General features: G+C 35.3%; 1 protein-coding gene across 1 annotated transcript in view; it reads right to left on the minus strand.

Moving 5' to 3' along the window:
* Positions 1-17,044, minus strand: part of CFAP47 (cilia and flagella associated protein 47) — a 504,236-nt gene that overhangs the window by 322,335 nt on the left and 164,857 nt on the right. The window contains exons 27-31 of the mRNA XM_068963234.1: positions 15,410-15,510; positions 14,549-14,680; positions 11,413-11,538; positions 9,303-9,531; positions 1,294-1,515 (exon numbers count right to left, since the gene is read on the minus strand). Coding sequence (XP_068819335.1) covers positions 1,294-1,515; positions 9,303-9,531; positions 11,413-11,538; positions 14,549-14,680; positions 15,410-15,510 — 810 coding nt within the window. The remainder of the gene's footprint in view (positions 1-1,293; positions 1,516-9,302; positions 9,532-11,412; positions 11,539-14,548; positions 14,681-15,409; positions 15,511-17,044) is intronic.

Consider the following 17,044-nt stretch of genomic DNA (forward strand, 5'->3'; position numbering starts at 1 on the left):
CAGAAACAGCCATCTCCTGCTCTTCTGCCTGTTCAGTGGAGTCCCTCTGATTCAGTTAGCCTCCATAACAGATTGCCTGGGTTTTAACTCAGTCACCTTCAGTGACTTTGAAATTCCTATATCCCTTTCAAGCGACAAGAAACTTCAGCCAGTTTTGGTTACTGACATGATAGTGAGAGCCTAAGACACAAAGAAAAAATATTTTGTCCAGTACCATCTAATTTTTAATACTATAGTATTGCTAGGGACTGAAAAATTCTGATCTGGAAATTAAAAAAAAAATGAACACCAAATCTTTCATTTGCATTCCTATTGTAAGTCTTCGCTTCTTACCCTCCACCCCCATCTCTGCCAAAGAAGGTGAATGAACATCTCTGGCCAACTATGGAGTAGATTCCATATACAAAGTAGAAACATATAGAAATACAATATTATATTTCAAAATATATTATTTACTTCATAAAGCCCATAAACAGTTACAAGTAACAAATGGTAACTTAGTGGTAGTTAGTAATTTAGTGGTTACAGGGGCATAGAGATTTGAGTAGTAACACTGCCTATGGGTGGGGAGAGTTCCAGTGGACCAAGATACTGCAAATATAGGCAGAGGAAGTGTTACAAATTCACCAACATTCCCCTGAGACTTTTAATGAAAGCCACTTGCCATTTAATCTTTGGAGAGGAACATAGACATTATGCTGACAAGTATTTTTCTGGTATTTTCTATTAGTCATTTATGGAACCTTTCATATGCTTACCTTTTTAAATATTAAAACACTTTAATATGCAGACTAAAAGTTTACAGTATCCAGAATATGAGATTATACTAACAGTAATCTGAGGAATACATTTATTGATTTCATTCTTTTTTTAGTTCAACAGATTTCTATAGTTGCCTTACATGAAGATTCTCAAGATAAAGTCATAGATCAGAAGTATCAGTATCATTTGGAAACTTGTTATAAATGCAAATTAGTATCATAAACTCTGTGAGAAAGAGTCAGTAACCTGCTTAACACACTATGTCAATGATTTGGATGCATGATAAAGTTTGAGAATGATTGCCTTAGATTATAAATTCAATAGTCTATGACTTATCTAAGGTATATATTACAGGGTTTCATATAAATATATATATATATATATATATATATATATTATAGAAACAAGAAATATTTTACAAAAGGACAAATAATATCAAAGTCTGTTTATCTATCTACCCACCCATCTACTTACTTATCTATCTATCCACGCCATAATTACATTTTTAAATTAGTGTACCCATTCTCTTACCTGAGAAAGTCAAGAAGTAAAGAATGTTGCCAATGAAGCTGAATCACCCTTTCAGGGTAATCCACAGGTAAAGACTGACTTGAATGAATTCCAGGTGGCATTTTTCCACATAGGTGGATCAGCACATCATAAATGGTCTTATTATATTTGGAAAAGTCATTCTGTCTGGAAAAATTTTTGGCTGATTGGGCTGATGAGTACACTTGTATTTTATATATATCCCTATGGGAAAATAATATTAAAATTAAAAACATCTTAAAATGTTATAAAAAACCATTCTCAATGACTAAATACAGTTCTATTTAAAATCAAATGAGAAATTATACAATTCACTTCATTTACCTATTTTTTGTGAGTAAAAATTAGATTTTATTAATAACCCCAGAGCTTTCCAGTAACTTGCTTTAAGCACACATCATTATCTAATGGTGATGCTGTCAAATGTTAAGGGCTTTGGAAAAACAGAATAAAGGTTAAATTCTAGACCCACTACCTAAATTGTGTGAGTATAATCCACTCCAGTACTCTTGCCTGGAAATTCCCATGGACGGAGGAGCCTGGTAGGCTGCAAGTCCATGGGCTCGCTAGGAGCTAGACATGACTGAGCAACCTCTCTTTCACTTTTCACTTTCATGCACTGGAGAAGGAAATGGCAACCCACTCCAGTATTCTTGCCCAGAGAATCCCTGGGACAGGGGAGACTGGTTGGCTGCTGTCTATGGGGTTGCACAGAGTTGGACATGACTGAAGTGACTTAGCAGCAGCAGCAGCAGCAGCAATGAGTTATTTAAACTTATTTAACTCAATTTTGTGGGCTTTCCTCATAGCTCAGTTGGTAAAGAATCCACCTGCAATGCAGGAGACCCTGGTTCGATTCCTGGGTCAAGAAGATTCCCTGGAGAAGGGATAGGCTACCCACTCTAGTATTCTTGGGCTTCCCTTGTGGCTCAGCTGGTAAAGAATCCACCTGCAATGAGGGTGACCTGGGTTCAATCCCTGGGTTGGAAAGATCCCCTGGAGAGGGGAAAGGCTATCACTCCAGTATTTTGGCCTGGAGAATTCCATGGATATGGTCCATGGGGTCACAAAGAATCGGCCACAACTGAGTGACTTTCACTTTCAACTCAATTTTGTACAGTATAAATTGAAGACAGTAATGCCTATAAAAATTTGTAAGACATTTCAAACATTCATCAAACACACACACACACACATATATACACACACACAAAGACACATTTATATATATTTGCTCAATATTGATACTTTAATACTTAGAAGGGCACATCCTGTACACTGGCCACATGAGTGGGGATCCTCATCTTAAAGATAAAGTCCAGAGAGCTATTGTTTCCATATATTTTTCTGCTCTTTAAGTAAGACAATACAATCTCTATTTCCTGATACCTCCCATACCAAGTTGTGGTTTTTCTGCTCTTTATGTAAGATAATACAATCTCTATTTCCTGATACCTCACATACCAAGTTGTGATGCATGTTAATTTTCAAATGGAGTAAAAAAAAAATCCAACCAGCTCTTGCTACCTACAGTTTATGAAATATCTAATACTATTCTGTGTATTTGGTTACTCGCAATGAGACTCATAAATGAATCACTAGCTTAGACTGACAAAAGAAAGTCCCCAAGGGGCCATTTTGAATGGCAGTTCTCTAGTTTAGTAGCTAGTAGGACTATACAGCAAATTCAAAAGAAACTACAAGTTTTAAGAGTTTCAGTATCTTTCCTCAAAGCCTTGCTCTGACACTTATTCTGTGACTTCAGGAAAGTTATTTGACCTTTCTCTCCTCAACCTTCTGAAAAGTAAGGTACATAATAAACCTAGTATATCCTGAAATCACCAACAAATCAAATACTTTATGGAGAAAATTAGCACCATCATAGGCCTTAAAATATTTCTATGAAAAAGATGAATGATAGACCAAAATAGAATTAAAACAAATCAATGAACAAATAAAAAAGGGGGAAAAACAACAAAGTCAAATGGAAAGAAATAATAAATAATAAGTAGGCACACAGAGGTCCCATTTATAATAGTTGTAAGACACAGATTTTAAATTCAGTGCATGTACTAAGTTTAAAAATGAGAATCTTGTCACTGAACTATAAATTATATTAAAAAATGACTAAATGGAAAATTTACAGATAAGCAAATCCAGTAAGTAAAATTAAGAGAGCAATGGATGAGTTTAACAGTAGGTTAAGTCAAGTGAAAAGCAAACTAATGAACTGAAATACAGGCCATAGGAAAGTACCATACTGCAATACAGAATAACAAAAGGATGGGAAATATAGGAGACTGAGCAAAGAAGAGGAGCCCAAGAGAATGCAGCAGTCACATAACGTGAAAGGATATAGGATGAGAACTTTCAAAATCGACAAAAAAAAAAAAAAATCAAACTACAGATGAAAGAATCACTATGAATTCCAATAAGAATAACTACAAAGAAAACTTTCCTAGGCACTTCAGAGTAAAGCTGTTGAAACCAAATATAAAAAGAAACTCTTAAAAGTGCTCCCCTTACCCACAAGAAGAAAATATCTTCAAAGCAATAAAAATTAAAATTTCAGATGACTTAACAGAAATAGATTACAGAAGAAAATAACATATTTTAAATAATCTTAAAGAAAATAGTTGCCAACCTTAAATCCTATTCCAAACAAATTATACAATTAGAATAAAGGTGAAAAAATACAGCTATTTTCAGAAACAAAATACAGAATTTGTTACCAAATGACTTTAATGCAAAGATCTAAAGATAATTATTTGAGAGGAAGAAAATCATCTTGTGTGAGAAATTAAAGATATAAAGAGAATGAAGAAAAATTAAAAGTAAATATATGAGCAAATGTTGACTGATTAAATAATAGCAGCATCAATATCTGGGGTATACATATACTCCAGATGTTTTACATACATATATATAAAGTATATAATTATACAACAACAGTGTATGTTGGAAGAAAGAAAATAAAGTCAACATACAAGTTCTTGTAATATCAGGGAAGAGAATAAAATTATTAATTATGATAAGACTTCAATAACTTATATATATATGCCATAATGTATAAAGTAATCATTAAAAGAATTATAGAAGTATACTTCTAAGCTTGTAGAGGATAAATCATGAAATAAGAAGAGATCATTTAATCAATCCAAAAGAAGGCAAAAAAGGAGAGAGAGGGTAAAGAGAAAAACAGAAGAACTTAAAAACATCACAGATCTAAATCTAAATTCATAGTATTTGCATTAAATTTATACAAACCATAAACTTGAATTAAAAGAAAAAGGATAATATGAAACAAGCTAAATATAAGGTATACAAAGAGATATAACCAAAATCCTAAGAAATAAAGATCTATGTAAAAGATTTAAAATATTATATAAATATTAACCAGAAATAAAATGCCTATATTAATAAAATACAACTTAGAATTTAAGGCACAAAGCATTACTAAATATAAAGAAAGACATTCCACTGGCAATGCACCACAAATGTGTATTACAGTTGCATATTTGAATTAGTCATGGAAGTTCACCAACATTCTAAGAGGAGATTAAAAAAGAGAGAATGGAGAAAATAGAGACAACAAAGGGGAGGAAACAGCAGAAAATGAACCAGAGAAAAACAGTTAAAAATGAATTTTCTAAGTGAGAGGGCCTACTGAAAGCCATTGGCCACCTGATGCGAAGAGCCAACTCATTGGAAAAGACCCTGATGCTGGGAAAGATTGAAGGCAGGAGGAAAAGGGGATGACAGAAAATGGGATGGTTGGGTGGCATGACTGACTCAATGGATATGAGTTTGAGCAAGCTCCAGGAGGTGGTAACGGACAGGGAAGCCTGGCGTGCTGCAATCCATGGGGGTGTAAAGAGTCAGACACGACTGAGTGATTGAACATACACACTCACAAAATATGACATCAGACTTCTCATCAGAAATACTGAACGATTCTAGGATAATGTAGGAGGAGGGGGTCAACTATTGGCAACATTACATGTGTAACCTTGAAAAAGTATCTTCTTAGCCTGAGAGTCCATGATCCAAAAATTCCAAACAAAGAATTACTACTCAATAACACTGTTACTTGGACAATGTAACAATTCAACGTCTTTTGGTTGTGAATAGCTTCTTTCCCAGAGCTAGAGGCCCTCCTACTCCTCTAGAACTGCCTTTGCTCAGGCTGTATGCATGAACTATTTCTCATTTATCAAAAAAAATCAAAGTTTTCAGTTCCATCAAGAAACAAGGAGACCCACAAAGTCACCAGTAGGGATAAAAAACAGAACAGTTACTAGGAAATCATCCAAAAATGTAAGAGCTTTTTAAACCTTGTATTATTTGATCAAGTGATCCCGCCTCTGAGAACCTTCCTATATAACATCTAGAAATGATGACCACAATATTGGAAGCTACAAGAAGAAAAATGTAAAAGATGACTCCTACATTTCAACATTTTCTTTTGCTTTTTTTGTGCTGATTTCTTTACATCATAACTTATCTCCCTTTAATCTTAATTACTTGAGAGTAAAAAAATGGTGCCAATTTCTTATCATTGGTTAATAACTCTAACCACACTGATTAGAATAAAACACTGCCTTGCTGTTTTATTCAAGCAAATAAAACAATGGCTGTCCCAGCAGCATACACTCCTCCATATGGGTTCTGCCTTTGAATTTTATGGTCCCAATGATTCTCTGGTTCTAAGAGAGGTCATCTCCTATCTGGTGGCTTTATTCCAGCTTATGGATATTTTATTAAAAGCTGCATCCAGTAGGCCTTCCAAAATAACCAGCAAAAATTTCTTCTGCTAAAGGTAAGGAAATGAGTAACAGGATTCAAGTCTCAGAGGGGTTATTACATGCAGAGTAGAGGCCAGCTGTTCTCCATCTTTTCAGAAGATATTTCAAGGGAAAAAAAAAAGCCACTAAAATCACAGTGAGCAAGATATAAGCAGCACAGGTAGAAAAGCATGCTTAAGATAAAGGATTGTAAAGTCAGGGAAAAAGAAAAGTTGAAGGTTTTCTTCTGGATAATTTGAAATTGAAGGAGGCTGTCTACTGGTCTGGGTTGATTTCGCCATAGATCACTGGGGAACAGAATGTATACTAGAATGTGTGATCTAAATCTCCCAAAGTGACTTTGGACACCGGAGGATTTTCATCAAAACTTAAGGATCACTTTGCATGTAAAGATCAACTTCATCTTTTTTATAATAAATTATACATTTTACTTCATGAAGAGGAGTCAAGGATAGATAGAGGGTGACACTCAACGGTTATGGCAATTTAGAATATAACATTTGAAAGCTGGTTTTCTCATACTAATTATACCTATAAGCAAATGATGAAAGACTTGAGGGAAAAGCCTTAGACTTCTGCTAAAATTTAATTTTCCAAATATTAAATATATTTTATAGCTGTCATTATAAATAGTCAAATAGCTTAGCAACCTAAATGCACAAAGAAAGAAATGGAGCTTTTAAGGAATAATCCTTTTAGTCAAATTTGTAGCAACAGCAGACAGATCCACATGATGTGGGAAAACAAATATTGGTCTTAGACTCAAAAGATCCATGTTGACTCTCAGCACTGGCAAGTCACTTCACTTTTCTGAGCCTAAATTTTTTTTTGTATCAGACACATCTCTTACCCTTTCTGTCTCTGTTTCTTCCCCTATAACTGCAAGATCTTGAGGTTGCTATTAATATCTCCCCCTACATGTGTTACAAGGGTTAGATGGAATAGTACAGTCAATGTCCTGATACATAGTAAGTTTTCAATATCAGTATCATTTTCCAAAGGAAACAGTCAAAAAATCCATTTTTCTTCCTTCCTAGCTGTGTAAAACTACCCAGTTTCTTAGTATTTCTTCCATTACTGACTTATACAAAAGATAAAATAAACTGACTCTTAGTTTCACCTCCAAACAAAGCTTAAACTAAACAGATTGTGCAAGCTCCCACTGTGAATAAGGCCCATGCCCCACTTCTTGATAGCATCATTTGGGGAGATGGTGCAAAATCTCAGAAAGGAGAGCTTTGTGCACGCCAAAAGGACTTAGTGCATGTGCACCAAGTGTCCAGCCTCCACACACACCCCCGTGTTCTCCGTGTGACACATATAAGCAGACCCACTGGACTTGAAGGAACACAGTGAAGGGACAGTCAGCAGCCCGAACCAGAGTGGATCACCGTCCATAACCAAAAGAGCCTTCTTAAAGTTCTAGTGCTTATAAGACCCTGGAACCCTGGGGTCTGAGAAGATCCAAGATGTCATATTTGGTTTCCCAACAACCTGAAGAGTTGTATTTACAATGATTTAAAGAAAATAAATGCAGTGTTTCTTGCACACCTGAGTTAGAGGGCTAAGAGTCATGTATGTACATGAATAACATACCCAGGAGCACGCTGGTCAGCCCTACAGACAAAAGGCCTAGGAATTTCCTGAGGTGATGTGAAGAGGTAAAGTTATGTCTCTAAGTCTGGGAAGGCTACAGGGAGACAGACTTCTGAGACTTCTTTGGCCAAAGAGGGAAGAATCCAGAAAAGAACAGAGGGAATGGTGCATAAAAGAAGTTTCAGGCAGAGGAAACCAGTCAAGGGAAACTGAGCTAGTCTCCATATCCATATGCTTGACCGCTTTGGATGAAGCCATGAAACAGTGACTTACAAGAAGATCTTAACCAAAGCCTCACACTTTATCTCTCAACTGAGCCCTGGAAATGGAGTCTTTGCCTTTCCCCACTATTCATGGCCTTCACTTTGTGTGTTATACTGCCTTCATTCCTCCTGTCAAGGATCAATGCACTTGATAATGTAATTTACATTAAAGTGTTAAATGTCAGTGATATTGGAAAAATCAAGAAATGGATAAAGAAATCCACCTTGTAATGACATCAGAATATCAGTAAGAAATAAATGTGGCCACACTGGACCCCAGACAGAATCATCTATTCAACCTAGGAGTCTTACCTCCTCCTAGACCACTGTTTATCAATCCAATTAGTTTCTCTCCTTTAGAATAGCTTAGAATATTTGTTAAAATGCAAATCCCTGTTTCCTACCCTAGATATACTGAATAAGAATCTCTAAGGTGGAAGTCCAGAAATCAAAATCTTGAACAAGCTTTCCAAGTAATCCTTATGCACAATAAACTCAGAGGTTCTCTACCTGCCTCTCTTTTCTCACCCTCAGCACCTTGACCATATCTCTATGCAGCACATTTCACTGCATGATATTTGATTCTCCATCTGTGTCATCCACGTGACACATGTGGACTTCATTATGGAATAGATAACAAGAAAGGGATCAGGTGGAAGGAGTAGAGGGTCTCGAGAAGGCAATATAAAAGAATCAGTATGAGGAAATCAAAACTGAAAAAATACATGTACCCCGATGTTCATTGCATCACTGTTTATTACAGCTAGGACATGGAAGCAACCTAGATGTCCGTCAACAGATGAATGGATAAAGAAGCTCTGGTACCTATAAACAACATATGAGCCATTAAAAGGAATGCATTTGGCATCACCGACTCAATGGACTTGAGTTTGAGTAAACTCTGGGAGTCGGTGATGGACAGGGAGGCCTGGCATGTCGCAGTCCATGAGGTAGCAAAGGGTCAGACAAAACTGAGCAACTGAACTGAACTAAACTAATTCAGTTTTAATGAGGTGGATGAGCCTACAGCCTATCATACAGAGTGAAGTAAGTCAGAAAGAGAAATATATCGTATATTAATGCATATATAGGGAATCTAAAAAGATGGCATTGGTGAGCTTATTTGCAGGGCAGCAAAGGAGACACAGACACAGAGAACAGATTTATGGACATGGGGGAGTGGTGGAGGAAGGAGAGGGTGGGGCGAATGGAACACTATTCGTAACGTATGCTATTATGAATGTTGAACAGGCAAAACAATCTCAATAAATAGATATAAGATACAAGGCAAACATAGAGAAATGTTAGAGAAACATATAGCTGTTACCTTCTTACAGTCTCTGGAATATGAAGAAAATGGGGTCCTTCAGGCCAACCGAAGAGACTGAACCAGGTCTGAGCTGCATTTACAGTCTTCAGAAAGAAGTCATATGTTCTGGTTCCTTCTTTAGGAGAAAATAATCCCTTGTCTTTTGCCTCCTTTTTCATAGATCTGATGCCTTTCTTTGGCATCTCATATTTGCTTGATTTCAATGTTTCAGGTATTATTTCCATTCCTAAAATTCACATTTGTTTATATAAAAAGGATTACTTGACAATAAGGTAAAATAATCTGTCAGCTAGTCCTATCTGTATGTAGACAAATGGAACTCATTCTACAAATTATTCTATGTTCTCAAAGAAACTCAGATCAATTTACTGTAGCTTAAAATTAAACATTATTTTCAAATGGCCAACAGAAATACTTTAAGAAGATATGTTTCAATAAAGAAAACTATTAAATTTTCTTCATGTCATAACAGTGTATTAAACATTCCTCAAAATGGAACCTTTCATTTTATATTACATATGTAAAACATTTAGACAATTCTTCAGTTTTACTTATTAGACAGAATTAAACCTTAGCTGAATAACTTATAAAAACAAAAAATTGGTTTCAGATTCAAAATGACTTTCTGTCCAAGGGAAGCACTTTGATAAAACAAAACATGTTCGAGCTAAAGAAATTTTCAAGAATATAAAATGATTTTATCATGTTTTGTTTTTTAAAAATATCTGCCAATGTAATCGTACAAGCACACACTCATTTCAAAACCTCTCAATATTTAATTTGGCTTGGTCCATTCAATTAAGGGAAATTTTTCAATATTATCCACATCCAGAGAAAGGAATATTTGAAAAGTTAATTTCAAATAACAATATCAAGTTCACATATTTATCTGTGTGCAACGTGTTCTTCCCAGGTGGCTCAGTGGTAAAGAACCTATCTGCAATGCAGGAGCCACAGAAGCTGCAGGTTCAATCCTTGGGTCGGGAAGATCCCCTGGAGGAGGGCATGGCAACCCACTCCAGTATTCTGATCTGGAAAATCCCATGGACAGGGGAGCCTAGTGGACTACAGTCATAGGGTCATAAAGAGTCAGACACGACTGAAGCGACTTAGCACACACATCTATTTCTAAGATAAGCAACATTGCTGCTGCTGCTAAGTCGCTTCAGTCATGTCTGACTCTGTGCGACCCCATAGACAGCAGCCCACCAGGCTCCCCTGTCCCTGGGATTCTCCAGGCAAGAACACTGGCGTGGGTTGCCATTTCCTTCTCCAATGCATGAAAGTGAAAAGTGAAAGTGAAGCCGCTCAGTCATGGCTGACTCTTAGTGATCCCATGGACTGCAGCCTACCAGGCTCCTCAGTTCATGGGATTTCCCTGCCAAGAGCACTGGAGTGGGGTGCCATTGCCGTCTCCTAAGCAACATTGGACCCAGCCAATTAGGCAACAACCCCCTAGTTCACCATTTTGCGAATTATGTACAAAGGGTACCTGTACAGACAGTCTCAGCAAATTCACAGGGGCTCTACCAGATATTTAACATTTTAAATACCACTATAACATCTGCTTCATATCATATAAACTACTACCCTAGGTTTTTCTACCAAACAATCTAATAAATGGAACTGCTTGGTATAGCTTTTGGCTTAAGAGAAAAATCTTAAGATATTAAGTATATCATGAGCCAAAAACAGAGAATTTCTACTCTAAATCATTGGAAAGAGCGCCCAAAGCAGAAAGTGAAAGTGTTAGTCACTTAGTCGTGTCTGACTCTTTGCTATCCCATGAACTGTAGCCTGCCAGGCTCCTCTGTCCATGGAATTCTCCTGGCAAGAATACTGGAGTGAGTAGCCATTTCCTCCTCCAGAGGATCTTCCCAACTCAGGCATCGAACCCAGGTTTCCTGCACTGCAGGAAGATTCTTTACTGTCTGGGCCACCAGGGAAGCCCTTCAAAGCAGATGATCCTCTCAAAACTAGTGACAAATTCAGCTTTCTTCATGGATTTCTCATTACTTGAACAAAGTCTAAGTTTTGAATCAAATAATGTTAAACAGATAATGTTTCAGATTGGGCTAGAGAGGTACACTATGTATTTGCCACATACCGACAAACAATCTTCTCTTTGCAGGCTCAGGATCACTAAATTTACTAAGAGCAGTAGAGGGTAAGCCAGTTTCTCGACTGGCAAGCAGACTCTTGGTTTCAGCTTTCACAGAACTGGCATCCTTTTCTACAAATGACACATTGGATCAGAGTAGGTCAAACAAGCATTTGTGAATTCACTATCAAATTACTGAACCTGAATTTCATAATTATATATATATAAACATTATAGTAAATATATATATATATATATATACACACACATACATACAGTACAAAATAAAAAATATAAGTTCCCATTACTCATGAATAAGATGTAAAATAAGAAAAGAGTGATATGAACTGAACTGAATAAGCTTTATTAATAAGGCAATTATTATGATACATCAAAGTTATTGGAGAATGAACAATGTTCATCTCTAGCATAAACAAGTATATATAGTCTTTTAAATGTTTCTACACCCAAATTTTTAGAATTATTATATATAGTGCTCAAAATCATATATAAAAAGACTGTCACTAAGGAAAGTAATTTCTTTCTAGTTAATTTTCTAAAATGAAAGCATTGCTTGGTTATGATTCCATTTTGTACAGCTTTTGATCCCTATTCCAGTTAGAGCTGCTGTGCATACAGTAGACTTGGCCACCATGGTAATTCAAACAACCACAGGCAATGCTGAACAAGAAAAGGAAGCAGATATAACCTACCACCAGATATCTACCTACCTACATATCTACTTATCTATCTACATATGCACGTACATATATATGTGTATGTATATTATATAAGAATACAATATATATTATATAACAATAAAATATTTAATACAACACATATATTCAGAATGTTATTCCCTCAGAGAAGCACGGCCTCTGCAATTAAAAAGATCTAACATGAAAGCTTGGCACCACAGCTCCCGAGCTAGTAAATCATAGGTACATTATACAAGTTCTCTGAAACATCTGTTTTTTATTCATAAAATGAAATAAAGGGCTCTGAATTCATGTGTTTGTTTTGAGGATTACTTTATAGGCAACAACACATAGAAATAATCTGGTATATACTAAGTTTCTTCCACCCTTTCAGTACAAAGCCATTCAGAATTTGCCAGAGAACCTTTGCCCAGTAGGTATGCACATATCCACAATGCTAAGCCACTGCAGACTCCATAGAAGGAAGTCTTAGGAAATTCAATGGCAGAATGATTCATTTTGACAGAATGATACTGCATTAGACAGTACCTTTTCAAGTCAACATCAAATGACAAAATGTTCCTAGTGGGGTACAAACCCACATCTGGACACTTCAACTAAACTCAGTGATTCATATGATACTTTTTTATTTGGCACATTAAGTATAACAACTTAATAATTTTTATTACATATAAGTCATACTTCTTTACTTTTGGGTATACTTAGTATGTTTTAAGATTTCACCTTTACTGAACATATCATTCTCTAGAGCACAGTAGCTACATATGGAGGCTCTGAGTTCTCATAAATTTGGTTAGAATTCCCTGAGCAATGTGCTCTTCCTCCCTATGACTCATTTTTTTAATTAAGAAAACAAATTTATTGGATATGAACATTATCAAATTTTGGTCATCTATGACTCAGTTTCTCAATCTGCAAAGTGAGATTAATAAGAGTACTGAACCACGGTTGCTGGGAAGACTAAATGCAATAACAAATATAAGGCACTTAGCACAGAATGTCATATGCCTGGAAGGCACTAATATATGTTATAAATTACTACATGCATATTTCTGAAGATATTTTAGATTATTTAAGAATCATGATATCTTTCTATAGTAATGTTTACCCAAATGGATATATTATTTAAAAAAATTATCATACAAATACAAAGACTCTATTTTCTTTCCTTCTAAAGAGATAGCAGTATTGATGAGTACAGTAATTCTCATCATTTGGGGAGGGGGCATTATGAAAAATACAAAAAAGTGGTAAAGTAATAATAATAAGTTATAATGCCAATAATAATAAAATGACAACAACAATAATACATTCCAGTTATTTATAGTCTAGGAATCTTCACAAAAGCCTTTTTTTTTTTTTTTAATAAACACACTGCTAGTATCATGCTACTCCCCCATAAAGCACATTTTGTTTAATAACAGATGTTTAAGGATCTGGGTACTAAAGACAAAAGCATATGATAAAATGGTGAGGTGAGAACACAAAATAGAATTTCCACCCAGGTTCTGCAACTTTTCATCCTCTGCTCTTTCTACTACATTGTCTTATTTGATATCTCACACCCCATCCATCCAGTATAACAGAAGAATATAACATCAAAATTTGTCATAAAAATCTTTAAAATTCTGAAAATGTGTGCAAAATTTGTAATGCATATGTGCTGAGAAGGAACAATGAGAGCAGTAAGGAGAGACCCCAGGGTATGTGGAAGCCTGGAGAGAGTCTGATGAGGGGAGTGGGCTGGGTCAACAGTATAAACTGCTCTCCAGTAGTGCAGTGACAACAGTTTAATGGACCTAACTGCCTACTTTCCTCTGCTATTTGTCTCCCTCTCTGTGGAAAATAGAGTGGTTTATTGGATTGGTACATAGGCAAGCATAGCTTGAATTCACTCTTCTTCCTCTTTGGGAACAAGCCTGTTCAATGAAGGGATACAATCTCCTCTTTACTCCCTATTGTCATCCTGCACACTCACCCAAAGTAGCTAAGAGAGGGAAGCAGAAGTTGAAGGGCAAGAGTGAGCAAAGTTAGTTAAGTAAGGTCCCTGGACAATGAGATTAAGATAAAGGAACAGCCTAAGGCAGGAAAGAGTCTTCTTTCCTTGGCTTTGTGATGGGAGAGATGGTGGGTAAGGCATGTTTGGAATTTGAAAAGTCAGTGTGTTCCTGCCAGATGGTCTCCAGTTCTTCCGAAAAGTCTCAGTTCCCCGAGAATGAGGCAGAACAGGATTGAATAGGTTTCACAGGAGTGGTAAACATCTGAAGCAAGTGGAGAAGATGAGAAAACTTGAAAACATAAAGAACTGCAATTCAGCGCTGAAACTTAAGCCTTTAATAATCTACACAGAAAAAAATTTTCTCACTATCCATTGTTCTCAATTTAACAGTTGAAAATGCTGGAGAGGGTGTGTAGAAAGAGACCTTCTACACTGTCAGTAGGAGTGTAAGTTGGTACAATCACTATGGAAAACAGTGTGGAGGTTCCTCGAAAATCTAAAATAGGATTACCATGTGATCTAGCAATTCTACTTCTGGGCATATATACAGATGAAACTGTAATTCAAAAAGATATATGCACCCCTATGTTCATAGGGGCATTACTCACAATAGCCAAGACGTGGAAACAACCTAAATGTCCATCAACAGATGAGTGATAAAGGAGATATGGCATATATATAAAAAAAATATATATATATTCACTCACATATATATATATATATATATATACACACACACATATACAATAGAGTGCTACTCAGCTATCAAAAATGAAATATCATTTCCAGCAACATGGATGGACCTAGAGATTATCATACTAAGTGAAGTAAGTGAGACAGAGAAAGACAAATACCATATGGTATCACTTATATGTGGAGCCTAAAATATGGCACAAATGAACATATCTATAAAAAAGAAACAGATTCATAGACATGGAGAACAGACTTGTATTTGTCAGAGAGGAAGCAGGGAGGGAGAGGGTCAAACTGGGAGTTTGAGGTTGTAAATGCAAACTATTACATTCAGAATGGAGAAACAACAGGGTCCTATGTACAGCATATGGAACTATATTCAATATCCTCTGACAAACCTGAGTCATGAGTGTCTTAGTAGAAAAGAATATAAAAAATATATATGTATATGAGTTACTTTGCTATACAGCAGATATTGGCACAACACTGTAAATAAAATAACACTGTAAATCAACTATACTTCAATAAAAAAAGAAATAATAGTCATTCTATTATGAAATTGGAATGAAAAATCCAATTTATAACAACCTACCATTTTTTACAATAATTTTTTGCTCATCAAGATGAATTGCCATATATGAATAAATAGTAAGCATGCAGTTTTCTGCTGTTGCAGTAACTGGAAGTGAAAACCTAAAAGTGAAAATATCGCATTTCAGTAAATTAAAATCTTCAGATGCAGTAAACACAATGAAAAAAAATTTAAACTATCCTGGATGTCTATAATAATCAAGACATGAATTAGTCATCATTTTTCTTTCCTTTTATCAATACTTTGGTTTTCTTAACTACCTATTGTATCTAGCTTAATGGTATAAGAATATTTACTTTTAAAGCTTTTAGCAGAGATGGTAAATTTCACTGTCAATGTGCTCTAAAACACAGCTTGTAATTACGCAGGTTCGCAAACAGATTCAGGAAATTTTAGAGTTGAAGGAGCCTCAGAGTTAATCCACTCACCTTCTTTCATAGAATCTGTGACAAATGGTATCCAGCTTCAGAGGACCAGCATGACACTCATGACTCAGAAACAACCCATTTCATATCTAGAGAACTGTAACCTCACAAATTCTATTTCAGGGCAACACAAAATCATATCTACAACCTACAATCTCTATTACATTCCTTCAAATATTTAAATACAGTTCACTATATCTTCTTTAATCTCTCTTTTCCATATTAAAACATTTAGAACGTTCAAGGGTTCTTTCAACTCCAAGGCCTTTAAATATTTCACATACCACCTAACCTCTTTAGACACTCTTTTGTTTTGTGTTTATCCTTTAAATGTGTCTGAGAATTGAAAGTAATATTGTAAAAGCTGTTCAACCAGTACAAAGTAATATAACCTTCCACAATCTGCATACTCTATTTTATGAAAGCATTGTGAAATTGTCATTTTCACCAGTCACAAAACACTCTTAGATGATACTGGGCCTAACTTAGGTGACAACTCTATCCTTGTGCAACTGATTTTTTAATATAAATACTATATTTTATATCTATATCATTGTAATACCACCTTATTGGTTTCACTCTGTGTTATAGCATATCAAGATAATTTTACTCTTGAATCAGCTATCAAACTAGCTCTTCTATCTAGCTTATTATGGTCACTGGCCAAAGCAAAACAATAAAATCTCATTTTATAATCTAAGTTAAATATAGAATGCAAGTAAAATACAGAATAGAATGAGACTAATAAAAATCTGTAGCTGAGATATAATGAGTTGTCAAGGGACATTAAAATAAACATGTTATATGTAATTAAATTGATTTTTGCCTCAGCTCTGCATAAGATATCTTCCCATAAGAAATGCATTGTTTTTACCTTTACTAATTAGTGTGTATTAAAATATTATGCAGAATATACAGATTCAACATTGTCTTGTTTAACCAACCCTAGTCATTCCCTTGCCTCATCCTAAACACATGCATTAGGTTGTCCTCTTCAGGATTAGGTTATATTTTTATATGTAACTTTTTCCACATGATTTCCCTCTTAAAATGAAACTTTAAATTCCTTGATAGCATGAATCATTACTTCTACATACTATGCATTTATGCCAAGTATAGCAACCAATCAAAACTCCACTAACTGACCAATTATGTTTAAGGATATTTTTCAGATTAAATAATATAGTTTATCAACAGACACCATCATCAT

Source organism: Capricornis sumatraensis, chromosome X (assembly GCF_032405125.1).
Source record: "Capricornis sumatraensis isolate serow.1 chromosome X, serow.2, whole genome shotgun sequence".
NCBI lineage: Eukaryota > Metazoa > Chordata > Mammalia > Artiodactyla > Bovidae > Capricornis > Capricornis sumatraensis.